This window comes from Salvelinus alpinus, chromosome 3 (genome assembly GCF_045679555.1).
Source record: "Salvelinus alpinus chromosome 3, SLU_Salpinus.1, whole genome shotgun sequence".
Lineage (NCBI taxonomy): Eukaryota > Metazoa > Chordata > Actinopteri > Salmoniformes > Salmonidae > Salvelinus > Salvelinus alpinus.
Genome location: NC_092088.1, coordinates 87,755,194 through 87,771,255, shown reverse-complemented (window position 1 = coordinate 87,771,255; position 16,062 = coordinate 87,755,194). Strand labels below are relative to the sequence as shown.

Here is a 16,062-nt window from a genome sequence, read left to right as displayed (position 1 = left end):
ATAAAATTAATCACTAACCTTGACCAACTTCATCAGATGACAGTCTTATAACATCAGGTTATACAATACACTTATGTTTTGTTCGAAAATGTGCATATTTAGAGCTGCAAACCGTGGTTATACATTGTGAATATGTAGCATCGATTCACCAGAATGTCCGGAGCTATTTTGGACACTCACCTAATCTGACCAAAGAACTCATCATAAACTTTACATAAAAATACTTGTTGTATGGCAAATGAAAGATACACTGGTTCTTAATGCAACCGCCGTGTTAGATTTTTTAAAATAACTTTACCATAACAAACAGCTTGCGTTATTGCGAGACAGCGCCCGCCAAAACGGCGGAGAATAGAAATAACATTTTCCACAGAAATACGAAATAACATCATAAATTGTTCTTACTTTTGGTGAGCTTCCATCAGAATCTTGTACAAGGAGTCCTAGGTCCAGAATAAATAGTTGTTTGGTTTTAGAATGTCCTTTTCTCCTGTCGAATTCGCACCACAATGCTAGCCAATGTTGATGACGTTCCCAATTTCTCTCGACGCAAAGAACGGAAAACTCCAAAAGTCCCAATAAACGTTGAATAATCTGATAAAACTCGGTTGAAAAAACCTACTTTACGATGTTATTATCACATGTATCAAATAAAATCAGAGCCAGAGATATTAGCCGTGTATACCGAACGCTTATCAGAAGACAATATGGAGGTGCTTCGCGCGCCTAGGTAGAGAAAGGAAATTCCTGACCTGCCACTCCAAAAGCTCTTGTTCGACCTCAGATCAAGCTAGACACCACATTCCACCTTCCACTGCCTGTTGACATCTAGTGGAAGGCGTATGAAGTGCATGCATATCGATAAATATTAGGCAATTGAATAGGCAGGCCCTGAAATAGAGCCTCGTTTTCAGATTTTTCACTTCCTGTCTGGAAGTTTGCTGCAAAATGAGTTCTGTTTTACTCACAGATATAATTCAAACAGTTTTAGAAACTTGAGAGTGTTTTCTATCCAATAGTAATAATAATATGCATATTGTATGATCTAGAATACAGTACGAGGCCGTTTAAATTGGGCACATTTTTTCCAAAGTGAAAATAGCGCCCCCCTATTGACAAGAAGTTCATTAGAGATACCAGCCTCAGAAATTGTACCCCAAATAAATGCTTCACAGAGTTCAAGTAACAGACACATCTCAATATCAACTGTTCAGAGGAGACTGTGTGAATCAGGCCTTAATGCACAAATTGCTGCACTAGCACTACTAAAGGACACCAATAAGAAGAAAAAACATGAGCAATGGTCTGGAGTCCAAATTGGAGATTTTTAGTTCCAACCGCCGTGTCTTTGTGACACGCGGTGTCTGTGAACAGATGACCTCCACGTGTATTTCAGACCGTAAAGCACAGAGGAGGAGGTGTTATGGTGTTGGGGTGCGTTGCTGGTGACACTGTTTGTGATTTATTTAGAATTCAAGGCACACTTAACCAGCATGGCTACTACAGCATTCTGCAGCGATACGCCATCCCATCTGGTTTGGGCTTATTCGGACTATGATTTTTAATTTTTTCAACAGGACAATGACCCAACACACCTCCAGGCTGTGTAAGGGCTTTTTGACCAAGAAGGAGAGTGATGGAGTGCTGCATCAGATGTCCTGGCCTCTACAATCACCTGACCTCAACCCAATTGAGATGATTTGGGTTGAGTTGGACCGCAGAGTGAAGGAAAAGCAGCCAACAAGTGCTCAGCATATGTCCTATTTTGAAGGAGCATAACTCCTTCAAAATGGTTGGCAAAGCATTCCAGGTGAAGCTGGTTGAGAGAATTCCAAGCGTGTGCAAAGCTGTTTTCAAGGCAAAGGGTGGCTATTTGAATCTCAAATATATTTTGATTTGTTTAACACTTTTTTGTTGCTAAATGATTCCATATGTGTTATTTCATAGTTTTGTGTTCACTATTATTCTGCAATGTAGAAAATAGTACAAATAAAGAAAAACCTTTGTCCTAAAACTTTTGACCGGTAATGTACATAGACTTGAAATCACTGGCCACTTTAATAATGGAACACTAGTCACTTCAATAATGTTTACATATTTACATTACTCATCTCATATGTATATACTGTATTATATCCTATTCTACTGTATATTAGTTTATGCCGCTCTGACATTGCTCGTCCATATATTTAGATATTCTTAATTCCATTCCTTTACTTAGATATGTGTGTATTGTATGTATTGATGTAAAATTGTTACATATTACTTGTTAGATATAACTGCACTGTTGGAGCGAGAAACACAAGCATTTCACTACCCCCAATAACATCTACTAAACACGTGTATGTAACCAAGAAAATTTGATTTGCCTCTCCAGAGATGTTCCATCAGGTTCAACTCTGGGCTCTGGCGTGGCCACTCAAGGACATTCAGAGACTTGTCCCGAAGCCATTCCTGCATTGTTTTGGCTGTGTGCTGATTAAACTAATCATGTAAATGTAATTAACTAGGAATTCGGGGCACCAAGCAAAATATTCAGATTACAAAGTTATAATTTTCCTAATATAACTCTTCAGATATTTTAATATCTGATCAATTAGTCTTCTAATTATTGAATTATTCTTTACCTCACATTAGTCTCATTCTGAACGTCGTAAATTGTTGGTTATCTGCTCGAACCCAGCCTTTACTATGAATCATCCATACACCAATTGTCTTAATCATTTATTTACTAACTAAATAATCACAAAAATGCATAAACAATCAAACAGTAGAAAAGGTTTCAAGGAAATTATAGGGGAGGTTCCCTAGTGGGCTAAGCTGATATGACGGCTTGGTGGACAAAGGGAAGTGGGTGTGTACTGAGAACAGGCGGGAAGACAAAAGGAATCATTACACAGTTGATAATTATACTAATTGAAATGCTAATCCTTTGCACATGAATGCTCACTCATTCGGAGCATCTCTCTCTCTGCTTCCCTGAAGTCTTTCGTGGTTAGAATGGATACTTCAGAGTACCATTCAGAAATGTTCTCATTGACAGATGTTTTGGCGGTTGTCGGCATTCACAATCCCAGGTTTACATAATTTCTAGCTGAAGACTAGTAATTAGTATCTAAGATTTGCTCTTATTGTGTAGGGATCGATAGTCTCAGAGTTTAACCATTTCCTGCCGTGTAGCCAATGTTCCACGTGGTATGGTTAGGAATTCAACAACCATTACAACCTTAGCTTATTCTGAGGTTTTTGTGGCCTGAAGAGGATTTCCTAAGGAGAGGTTTTTATTCGTAACAATAGAAAAAGAGGTTCTATGACGTCAGATCATGTCTGTGCTCACGGGGGCGGGCCAATGACTTAGTTAAACTTTAAAGGGAATACAATTCTCTCACATTAAAGGTTTAACATCACATTACATAATCTCATAAATAGTTTCATCTTTACTCATTCATTTTATACAAGAATTAGATGCAAACCCCATAATTGAGAAATGTACATATTCAGAGATATAGTTATGTGTGTTTCCTGTCCTCTCTGAGGTCACCAAATGAAACACACTCATCATACCCGCCCCTTACGTGTCCATGGACCATTCCAACCTCCTCACAAGTGGACATATTGTATCAAATTCCCATTTTGGGGATTTAGGAGTTTGCCACGTGAAATCCTTTGTCTACCTATGTGTCTCTCTTTCTGCATGGCCTGGGGGAGAGAGTCTCCTCCAGGATTTTACAACCTGAGATAACAGAACCTGGGTGTAGGAGAGAGAGAGGGGGATGCCACGATCTATACCCAGAAAGGGCCACGTCATGACAGTGCTTAGGGTCATTGTCCTGTTGGATGGTGAACCTTCGCCCCACACTGAGGTCCTGAGCGATCTGGAGCAAGTTTTAATCAAGGATCTCTCTGTACTTTGCTCCGTTCATCTTTTGCTCTATCCTGAGTAGTCTCCCAGTCCCTGCCGTTGAAAAACAGAAACACAGCATGATGTTGCCACTCCCATGCTTCACCGTAGGGATGGTGCCAGGTTTCCTCCAGACGTGACATTTGGCATTCAGGCCAAATAGTTCAATCTTGGTTTCATCAGACCAGATCTTGTTTCTCTTGGTCTGAGAGTCTTTAGGTTCCTTTTGGCAAACTCCAAGCGGCTGTCATGTGATTAGAGAGTTGGGTCAGTAACCAAAAAGGTCGCTGGATCCAATCCCCGAGCTGACAAGGTAAAAATCTGTCGTTCTGCCCCTGAGCACTGTTCCCCAGGCGCCGAAGACGTGGATGTCGATTAAGGCAGCCCCCCGCACCTCTCTGATTCAAAGGGGTTGGGTTAAATGCGGAAGACACATTTCAGTTGTACAACTGACTAGGTATCCCTCTTTCCCCCCATGTGCCCTTTACTGAGGAGTGGCTTCCGTCTGGCCACTCTACCATAAACACCTGATTGTTGGAGTGCTGCAGAGATGGTTGTCATTCTGGAAGGTTCTCCCATCTCCACAAAGGAACTCTGGAGCTCTGCCAGAGTGACAATCGCGTTCTTGTTCACGTCCCTGACCAAGGCCCTTCTCCCCCGATTTCTCAGTTTGGCCAGGCAGCCAGCTCTAGGAAGAGTCTTGGTGGTTCCAAATATCTTTCATTTAAGAATAATGGAGGCCACTGTGTTCTTGGAGACCTTGCTGCATAAATGTTTTGGTACCCTTCCCCAGATCCGTGCCTCGACATAATACTGTCTCGGAGCTCTACGGAGAATTCCTTTGACCTCATAGCTTGGTTTTTGCTCTGATATGCATTGTCAACTGTGGGACCTTATATAGACCGGCGTGTGCCTTTCCAAATCATGTCCAATCAATTGAATTTACTATGGGTGGACTCCAATAAAATTGTAGAAACATCTCAACAATGGAAACAGGATGCACCTGAGCATCCTGAGCTTAATTTCCAGTCTCATAGCAAAAGGTCTGAAAACTGTTTTTGATTTTTAATACATTGCAAACATTTAAAAAAAAACTGTTTTACTTTTGTCAGTATAGGGTATTGTGTGTCGACTGATGAGGAAAAAAATGAATTTTATAAATTTTATAAGGCTGTAACGTAACAAAATGTGGAAAAAGTCAAGGTGTCTGAATACTTTCCAAAGGCACTGTATACATAACAAAATGTAGCTAATATTTTCTTACTTACTTAAAAAAAACTCTGCTTAAGGGCTTGTAAGTAAGTATTTCACTGTAAAGTCTACACCTGTTGTATTTGGTACATGTGACAAATACAATTTGATGTGACTGTTCTGCAAGAACCAGTGAAAAACCCACACAATCATAGAAACCCACACTAACTTCATCAAAGAGAAATGAAACATCACACAGACCGAGCAGATAGTAGAAGACTATTAGAAGGGACTGATTCTAAGAGGTGTAGTGTCAGGTGTCAGGCACAGCCAGTGTTACAGGAAGACAATATAGGAGAATGTTTGGTACACGTTCTGATGGAGTTCTGTGTGGCCTTGTTGAGAGATGGTGGTTGATGTGAGGTTGTAGGAGCGTTGTGGGGAGGTTATGACACTACTCACAGTTGAGCTCGGTCCAAGTATTGGAGGGGCTGTTGGCGGTGCGTACGGAGAAGCTGCGGAGGTGGTCGTACATGAGCTCCCGGTACCGTATCCGGAAACCAAGGAGGATACCGTTAATCTTCTCCTCAGACGGATGCTGTGATGACAAGACATAACGTGAGACTACCATTAGGTCATGTTCAACATAGTCTCTTTCACGGACAGTCATATTTACAAAGCCAAGCAAGCTAACTAGATATTTGATTAAAAATAATAATATATTTAATTTATAACTCGCTTTACGATCATCCCATTTATGGCAAGCCCTTTCCGGCAAAGCATGGCCAGTGTACAACAGCACTAAGATAAAGATTCAAAAATCCCCAGACAACCGGAACTCATCCATGGCTGACTCACACAGACAGAAATCCCCAGACAACGAGCTCATCCATGGCTGACTCACACAGACAGAAATCCCCAGACAACGAGCTCATCCATGGCTGACTCACACAGACAGAAATCCCCAGACAACGAGCTCATCCATGGCTGACTCACACAGACAGAAATCCCCAGACAACTGGAGCTCATCCATGGCTGACTCACACAGACAGAAATTCTCCTGTTGTAAAACATTAGATAACAGGGCCAGAACAAATGGAAAATAGAGAAGTGAGAGAGAGAACAGGGGAAAGAGAGAAGAGTTTGGATGTCTCGGTGTAAAACTCCTACAGGTAGTAACCTGGGAACTCTCCATCTCCAGTTAATGACCTGCTAATTCAGGTGTTAGTGTTAGAGAGAGGAGGTGTGTGTTCCACTCAGTCTAAGTACACCCTATTCACCGTGCTACCCTCTCATTACCATCCACTGACTGACAGATGACTGGGTTTTACTGCGGATAGGAAGACAGACATCAGAACCAATCACCACCAGTCTCTTCTTACCTGCCAGCGAATCAGCACGGATGTAGTTGTGTGTGGTGTGACAGAGAGGATTGTGGGGGCTTCGTCAGGGGCTGCAACAGAAGGAGAGAAAAGAACAAAGGTTGAAAGCAAGGACAATTAGTTGAGTCTACCATCAGGTGCAAATAACTAACGCAGTGGTATTCACAGCATACATACACACAACTAAAGAGAACATATCACCCATTGGTAAACAAGTCAAATTTGGGCATGAGAATGATTTGAAGGAAGAACATTTCTTGAATTAAAGTTAGTTCTGCTCGGTTGACACTGTTTGGTTTTAAGTGCCCCCCCCCATCACACAGCAACCACAGATGGTGAAGATGACATCACCTATTCTGCTGCTGCCAATAATGTCCTCACCACAGCTATACATTAACTCATCCTGACATTCTACTCAGGGAAGGATTCTAACCCAACACTGATGTAAAACACACTTTAAAGAACGCCTGCTTACAAATGTGTCAATGTGGCAAATCCAAGGACAATGAAGACCAAATCATGTGAGGATAATATGATGTCCACAAGGATCTTTATTTTCAATGCAGTAAGATAACACAACGTGAAAAGAGTTCAAGTCTCTTACCGTCCTGTAGTGTGGTGATAACTTCACTCTCCTCGCTGTATTCACTGTCTCCTATGTCGTTGGTGGCTTTCACTCTAAACTGGTAGGACATGAAGGGCTTCAGCCTAGCAACAGAGATGTAACACATGACAACATCATTCTCAGTCGTTACAACATTTTTTTCAATCTTTCAAGTTCCATTTAGGGCTAAGTGCAGCTTTTCCAAGCAAATATCTCAAATAGCTCTGCTCAAGGGTCTATACTGTGATAGGAAACCTCCCACTATATACCCCTGTTAGTGCACTGGGTAGGGTGCTAGGCAGTGTGCTAGGTAGGGTGCATACTGTACCTGCCAACTATGTAGAAGCTGGACTCGTGGTTGACCGAGGCAGAGTGGACGGTCCAGTTGCTTTCAGGCAGTTCTCTCAGCTGCACGGTGTAGTAGCGGACCATAGAGAGGCCGTCACTGCCTGGTTCCCATGACAACAACACGCTGCGGGCCTGAACATTCTCTTGGGGCACCATGGGACGACCGGTGGGCTGAGGGCGAGCTGGGGGAGAAAGAGGGGAGACAGAGAGGAAGAGGGGAAGAGAGAGGGGAAAACAGAGGGTGTTAAAGAGGCTAACAAGGTTAAAAACAACAGTTCTATGATAACAGGAAGAAAGTTTGAACTGTGTACAAGTTCTTATCAGGTTAAACAAATGACCATACACAAACGGCTCAATCATTAGCCTACAGTACTCACTAACTTCAAGTGCTTGTGTAAAAACACTAAACAAATAGCTTATTACTGCAGATGTAACCGGGCAGAATATGACTCATTAGAAACCAATGTGCTGAATCTGTAAACCACTATCAGATGAGATGAGTGTTTCTTCTAAACTGGATGGAATTCTCTGTTGTTTACGGTAACTGCCTGACTTAGCCCAGCCACTCAAACATTTTGTGTCAACCCTGAGAAAATAAACCTGTCTGCTCTCTAACACATGTAGACAATATTCTGTGGTATGCTCTAAAGTACAATAACTCATATGGTAATGTAACATAAAACTTGTAGTACACAAAATACACAATCATTTCTGGAATGTCCTATAAGCTACAATAACTCATACTATAACTTTTCCATATGTTTCCATAGTAACCTCACTTTTTGGTATATTCAATAAGTACAATAACTCATACACTAATGTTATATAACACATCATCTGACATATCTTTCAATTCACATTTACCTCTCTTCTCGGTGGTGACCACCAGTGCCTCTGCGGCCTCCCCCCAGCCCTTGCGTGTCTGGGCTGTGATGCGGAACACGTATACTGACTCTTGTTTCAGGCCAGTCACCGTGTACTGGCGAGCACTCGGTTTTAACACGTCCACTGTGGCCGTGTTGCTATTGGTCGAGTTCAGACGATACGTGATCTGATAGGCTGAGAAGAGAAAAGAGAAAACACAACATGAAAGCATAGTCAGACACTATTAACTTGATGATTAAACTTAATGTCTGTCAACATTTCCTTCTGAAGATATGATGATTATCCTTAATGTCTGTCAACATTTCCTTCAGAAGATATGATGATTATCCTTAATGTCTGTCAACATTTCCTTCAGAAGATATGAGGATTATCCTTAATGTCTGTCAACATTTCCTTCAGAAGATATGATGATTATCCTTAATGTCTGTCAACATTTCCTTCAGAAGATATGAGGATTATCCTTAATGTCTGTCAACATTTCCTTCAGAAGATGTGGACACCCACATTTTAAAGTGGAACTGACAGTGTTTTAACTACTTTGCAGACAAACAGACAATCATATCAGTCAAAAATATCAAATACCCAGTTTATGCTTCAAAAACATCTTCATTTGACTCAACATTCCATGATGTACAGTAAGGCATTGTTGGCTAAATAGATGGATGCAGTTCAATGCATGATTAATATAATTCCCCAATACATTTCTTGGTAGTCCCAAAAAATATTGCTGTCGGGTTGTCAATGTACAAACAATGTACAGCTGGCCTGGTACATTGTTTGCTGCCGCCACCCATTCTGGATGCACTCTTTCAGTTTCAATATATTTTGAACAAAAACAGACGACCGGGAAGACGACTGGGAAGGCTGGGAATATCAATACAATCAAACTAGCAAGGGCAATGATCACAAGTCAGTCATAACGTGGCTAATAGGCTAGCGCACTTGTCAAACAAAGCCCGCGGGCTGAATAGGACACACAGGCGTGTATAAATTAGTAAACAGTCGAGCCATTAACTTTATAAAATTACAGCCTGATGCGCACGCATAGTTGAATTCAACTTCAATTGCGCTGCTTTCGTGTGTCCCATTTACAATGCGTAGCGGAGGGTTAAGTGTACAGACACATGCCAATCCTAGCTGGGCTACTAAAATGTTGCAGTCTGGCTTCGGTTTATAAAACTTGACAATAAATAACCAAAAAACTAAACCTGCAACAAAACACCATACAAAAGAGAAACATGTAGGCCTATTACAGCAACATTTGAGCAGTAGACTAGGTTGGGCTACTCAACTGACGTTGCAATACGTTTTGAGTGCGCCATACAGCGATGCTGCATTCAACCGCACTGGTGATCCATGCAGTGCAAAAAAATGAAAAACATGTTTGTTTAACAATCTATAGCTACTTTTTTGTTTTTTGGAGTTAGGGTCACAGCATATTATGCACATCTGCAAGCTAGCATAGCAGCAAAGGCTTGACAAATATTATTTATCTCTTTTGTTGTAATATGTTAAAATGCTATATTCAGCATCCTACTGCCCCACACGTTCGTGGGGCCACAGGAGGGGTTATTTGTTTTCAAATAAAACAACGGGCAGTTTGAGTCGTGGCTGCAATGTTTGTGTCTTTTCAATATGACCAATGCGCTTATTGCAACAATTCTGGCAGTTCCACTTTAAGCCCTTTGAACCTGCCTGAAACATAATGGTGAACACAAGTATCAGGTTCTACGATGCTAGGGGGTCATTCTTGTGGAGTCTGAACAGGTTAAAGGTGAAAGGTCAAGGTCTGGTCAGGGTCAAAGGTCAAACCACATACCCAGGATGATACCATTAGGCTGGGACGGGGACTGCCAGATGAGACGCATCGAGGTGGTCCGGACCTCAGGGAACAGGATGCCCACTGGAGGGCCGGGCACTGGAGACGAGAGAGTGGCAGAGGGGTTAGACTATTTTACACCTCTTTCTTCACTTCAGATGCATTGGTTGACTGAATGGTGACGGGCATTGGTATACTATAATATCAAATTCTGGATAAGCTATTTGAAAGCTTGAAAATATCCTGTATCCACCACTACTTGATGTCTAAGGGCCCTACAGGTAGTATACATTTAGACAGGCATATATTAGGCTGCCCGGTGCATACCGTCGTCCAGAGTCCTCTCCAGTATGAGTGGTGAGCTGGGCATGCCGTCTCCGATGCGGGTGAAGGCCAGGACCTGGATCTCATAGAGGACGTATTTCCCCAGACCAGTCAGCTGGACACTGTGGCTGGCGTTCCCCTCCACTGTCCACAACTGGAGGGACGAGTCAGAGTCCTTCTCCCTATACAACACCTGAAAGAGGAGAGAATAGAAGAAAAGAGAGGATAGATGAGAAGAGTGGAGAAGAGAGGGAAGAAGAGAAGAGCAAAAGGAAGATATTGAATTAGAGAGTGGGAGAGTGAGTAATGGAATTATTTTTGTGTACAATATTGTATCCCTCTTGGAGGCGAGGGTGATGACTAAGCACCTCACACACCTTGTATCCCAAGATCAGTCCATTCCGGTCTGGTTCTGGTACTTCAAACCAGCGCACCAGGATACTGCTGGAGGTTGTGGCAAAGGCTGACACGTTGGTGGGGCCACAGGATGGGACTGGAGGGAATAAAAAATAAAAAAAACTTTTCAGACCGAAATCCAGTTATTTTAAGCTGATGATACTGTTATTTATTGTTGTGCCTCGTCTCTCACAAAAGCTTCCCAGAACATGCAAACTGCTTTTTATACTGTTCAACATACCTTGTGTCAGTTGAAGCTTATCCTCATTACTGACAAAACTAAACTAATGTTGCTTTCTAAAGCAAGAAATAGACCTCTGAACCTTTCACCTATTACTACTTGTCAGGGCAATGAGATTGAGACTGTAACCTCATATAAATATCTTGGAATATATATTGATGACAGACTCTATTTTACATTGCATATTCAACAACGTACAAAACAATTTAAACTGATTCGGGATTTATTTTAGGAATAAGGCCTGTTTTTCTTTTGAAGCCAGGAGGCAAGTATCACCTACATTTATGCTTATACTAGACTATGGTGAAATGTTATATATGAATGCTTCCGCTCAGTGTTTGAGATCAATTGACACCCTTTACGATAGACCATTGATATTTATTTTAAACTGCAAAAACCTTAAGCACCACTGCAATTTATTTCCCAGGGTTGGATGGCCTTCTCTAGTCAATCATAGGCTCAGTCACTGGTATACTTTTATTTACAAAGCCATTTTGGGTTTACTACCATTTTATTTGGCCATTTTTATTGTTCAGAAATGTGGAGGGTACTCTCTTAGTTCGCAGCACTTTATCCAGCTAACTGTTCCAAATGTCCGAACTGAAAAGCGTGCCCAGAGTAAACTGCCTGTTTCTCAGGCCCAGAAGCTAGAATATGCAAATATATCCAAAACTGTTGAAATAATGTCTGTGAGTATAACAGAACTCATATGGCAGGCAAAAACCTGAGAAAAATCCAACCAGGAAGTGGGAAATCTGAGGTTTGTAGTTTTTGCCTATCCAATATCCTGTGTCTATGGGGTCAGATTGCGCTTCCCAAGGCTTCCACTAGATGTCAACAGTCTTTAGAAAGTTGTTTCAGGCTTCTATTGTGAAAGGGGAGAGAATAAGACCACTCACAGTAAGTGGCTCAGCTGAAAGCCTTTAGTTATCGAGCGCGGCCGTGAGCGCGAGCTCCGTTCCCTTTCCTTTCTAATGACAACGGAATTGTCCGGTTGGAATATTATTGAAGATTTATGATTAAAACATCCTAAAGATTGATTATATACATCGTTTGACATGTTTCTACGAACTGTAATGGAACTTTTTTGACTTTTCGTATGGACTTTGAGCTCGCACTTTGTGTATTTGGATTACTGTACTAAACGCGTGAACAAAAAGGAGGTATTTGGACATGAAGATTAACTTTATCGAACAAAACAAACATTTATTGTCTAACATGGAGACCTGGGAGTGCCATCAGATGAAGATCATCAAAGGTAAGTGATTATTTTTAACGCTATTTCTGACTTTTGGGACACCTCTCCTTGGTTGGAAAATGGCTGTATGGTTTTCTGTGGCTAGGCGCTGCCCTAACATAATCGCATGGTATGCTTTCGCCGTAAAGCCTTTTTGAAATCGGACACAGCGGCTGGATTAACAAGAAGTTTATCTTTTATCGTATGTATAACACTTGTAAATTGAATAATGTGTCCCTGAACAAAGGGGAGGTCAAAATCAAAAGTGACAGTCAGTATCTGGTGTGGCCACCAGCTGCATTAAGTACTGCAGTGCATCTCCTTCTCATGGACTGCACCAGATTTGCCAGTTGTTGCTGGGAGATGTTACCCCACTCTTCCACCAAGGCGCCTGCAAGTTCCCGAACATTTCCGGGGGGAATGGCCCTAGCCCTTACCCTCCGATCCAACAGGTTCCAGACGTGCTCAATGGGATTGAGATCCGGGCTCTTCGCTGGCCATGGCAGAACACTGACATTCCTGTCTTGCATGAAATCACGCACAGAACGAGCAGTATGGCTGGTGGCATTGTCATGCTGGAGGGTCATGTCACGATGAGCCTGCAGGGAGGGTACCACATGCGGGAGGAGGATGTCTTCCCTTTAATGCACAGCGTTGAGATTGCCTGCAATGACAACAAGCTCAGTCCGATAATGCTGTGACACACCGCCACCCCAGACCATAACGAACCCTCCACTTCCAAATCGATCCCGCCCCAGAGTACAGGCCTCGGTGTAATGCTCATTTCTTCGACGATAAATGCGAATCCGACTATCACCCCGGTGAGACAAAACCGCGACTCGTCAGTGAAGAGCACTTTTTGCCAGTCCTGTCTTTTCCGGCGACAGTGGGTTTGTGCCCATAGGCGACGTTGTTGCCGGTGATGTCTGGTGAGGACCTGCCTTAAAACAAGCCTACAAGCCCTCAGTCCAGATTCTCTCAGCCTATTGCAGACAGTCAGAGCACTGATGGAGGGATTGTGTGTTCCTGGTGTAACTCAGGTAGTTGTTGTTGCCATCCTGTACCTGTCCCGCAGGTGTGATGTTCGGATGTACCGATCCTGTGCAGGTGTTGTTACACGTGGTCTGCTACTGCGAGGACGATCAGCTGTCCGTCCTGTCTCCCTGCAGTGCTGTCTTAGGCATCTCACAGTATGGACATTGCAATTTATTGCCCTGGCCACATCTGCATTCCTCATGCCTCCTTGCAGCATGCCTAAGGCACGTTGAGGCAGATGAGCAGGGGCCATGGGCATCTTTCTTTTGGTGCTTTTCAGAGTCAGTAGAAAGGCCTCTTTAGTGTCCTAAGTTTTCATAACTGTGACCTTAATTGCCTACCGTCTGTAAGCTGTTAGTGTCTTAACGACCGTTCCCACGCATACTACTTAATTGTTCATGATTCATTAAACAAGCATGGGAAACAGTGTTTAAACCCTTTACAATGAGATCTGTGAAGTTATTTGGATGTTTACGAATTATCTTTGAAAGACAGGGTCCTGAAAAAGGGACTTTTTTTTTTTGCTGAGTTTATATGTGATGTTAAAGCTTTTGATTCTGATCCTGAAGATGTTGCTGGAGTGAGTGGAAAAAAGGAAAAAACACAGAGGAATTCCACATTGTAGCCCATGTGTTCCCAATTTCCTCCTCTACTCCCCACTCCCTAAATTCTGGTAACCACAGTGACTGCACCAACGAAGAGAGAGAAGAGAGCGAGAGAAGGCAGACAGACGGGTTGATGTCTGTTTCATGTGTCTCCATGAAGCAGAAAGAGTAAAACTACATTGGCCCCCATGCCATACATGTGGATAGCTAAAGAGCTATATGCAGGAGGTCTGGGCCAAACCCACATATGGGTGAAAATAACCTGCACACAGTGTTGTGTGTGACTGAAATCTGGAATTATAGATCAGAATACTGGTTCTGAAGATCAGAATACTGGTTCTGTAGATCAGAAAACTGGTTCTGAAGATTAAAATACTGGTTCTGAAGATCAAAATACTGGTTCTGAAGATCAAAATACTGGTTCAGTAGATCAGAATGCTGGTACTGTAGATCAGAATGCTGGTACTGTAGATCAGAATACTGGTTCTGTAGATCAGAATACTGGTACTGTAGATCAGAAATCTGGTTCTGTAGATCAGATGCTGGTTCTGTAGATCAGAATGCTGGTTCTGTAGACATAGGCCATGCCTTTTAAGTCCTAAATTAATGAAGTGTGTAGGTCAAAGGCCCCCAAATTAAAGACTGAACATCAGTGCTGTGTGTGAGACTCCACCAATTGTTGAGATGTGAACAGTATCTCCATCCCAAATTTCACCTTATTCCCTATGGACCCTGGTCAAAAGTAGTGCACTATACTATATATAGAATTAGGTGCCATTTGGGACAAAGGCAGTGTGATCTCACCAGACTCCCTGGTCCTTCCTCGGACAGGCTGGCTCCAGGGCCCGGCCCCGATGCCGTTGAGAGCCTGAACCCTGACATCGTACTCTGTCCACTCCTCCAGGTCCTCGATGGTGAACTCCCTTTCCAGCCGGTCAGCGATCACATGGGTCAGCGCCCTGCCCTGGGATCCTGTGCGGGAGTACTGGACCCGGTATCCCACCACCTCTGGGTCCCCATTGTACTCCCACTCTGGTAGGGGCTGGGGGGGTAAGAGGTGGAGGTAGAGGTGGGGAGGGCGAGAGAGGGAGAGAGGGCGAGAGAGGGGGAGAGAGGGGAAGAGAGGGAGGGAGGGAGGGGGCGAGAGGGAGGGAGAGAGAGGGTGAGGGAGAGAGGTAGAGGGAGAGAGGTGGAGAGGGAGAGGGTGAGAGAGAGACAGAAATGAAAGAAAGAAAGGAGAGAGAAATCCACAATAATCAGTATAAATCAAACAGCCAGTCATCATCGCTTGATGATGAAACCAGAGCATCACATCATAATGTCAGTCTGTTGAGACGTCACGTACCACCCATCGGATCCACAGACTGGTCTCGCTGGCCGTGCGCAGGGTGACGTTAGCGGGGAACATATCTGGACGGCCCTGCAAGGTCTGGATCTTCCTTGAGGGCTGACTGGGAGGACTAGTCCCCACAATGTTCACCTGACGTATACGGAACCTACCGAGGGGGAGGGAAGTAACAAGAGCAAAGTCATCACAGGAGAGGTCCATAGGCCCAGAGGGCTCACGGCTCTATTCATTACATCTAAACTAGACTAGACTAACAGAGATCATGAAGCTGTATTGTTTTGAGTTAATGGGTCCCAGGAGTCTGTATAAGATGTTAGAGGTTAGGTACACTACCTGTAGAAGGGTTAGGGGTTAGAGGTTAGGTACACTACCTGTAGAAGGGTTAGAGGTTAGAGGTTAGGTTAGCTACACTACCTGTAGAAGGGTTAGAGGTTAGAGGTTAGAGGTTAGCTACACTACCTGTAGAAGGGTTAGAGGTTAGAGTTTAGAGGTTAGGTACACTACCTGTAGAAGGGTTAGAGGTTAGAGTTTAGAGGTTAGGTACACTACCTGTAGAAGGGTTAGAGGTTAGAGGTTAGCTACACTACCTGTAGAAGGGTTAGGGGTTAGAGGTTAGGTACACTACCTGTAGAAGGGTTAGAGGTTAGAGGTTAGAGGTTAGCTACACTACCTGTAGAAGGGTTAGGGGTTAGAGGTTAGGTACATTACCTGTAGAAGGGTTAGGAGTTAGAGGTTAGGTACACTAC

General features: G+C 43.1%; 1 protein-coding gene across 3 annotated transcripts in view; it reads right to left on the bottom strand.

Moving 5' to 3' along the window:
- Positions 1–16,062, bottom strand: part of LOC139571488 (protein sidekick-2-like) — a 659,762-nt gene that overhangs the window by 50,468 nt on the left and 593,232 nt on the right. For all 3 annotated transcript variants that reach the window (XM_071394417.1, XM_071394415.1, XM_071394416.1), the window contains 10 exons: positions 15,314–15,464; positions 14,773–15,010; positions 10,832–10,947; positions 10,458–10,647; positions 10,131–10,229; positions 8,291–8,485; positions 7,407–7,608; positions 7,079–7,182; positions 6,475–6,545; positions 5,555–5,690 (listed from right to left, as the gene is read on the bottom strand). In XM_071394417.1, the coding sequence (XP_071250518.1) occupies positions 5,555–5,690; positions 6,475–6,545; positions 7,079–7,182; positions 7,407–7,608; positions 8,291–8,485; positions 10,131–10,229; positions 10,458–10,647; positions 10,832–10,947; positions 14,773–15,010; positions 15,314–15,464 (1,502 nt within the window). The remainder of the gene's footprint in view (positions 1–5,554; positions 5,691–6,474; positions 6,546–7,078; positions 7,183–7,406; positions 7,609–8,290; positions 8,486–10,130; positions 10,230–10,457; positions 10,648–10,831; positions 10,948–14,772; positions 15,011–15,313; positions 15,465–16,062) is intronic.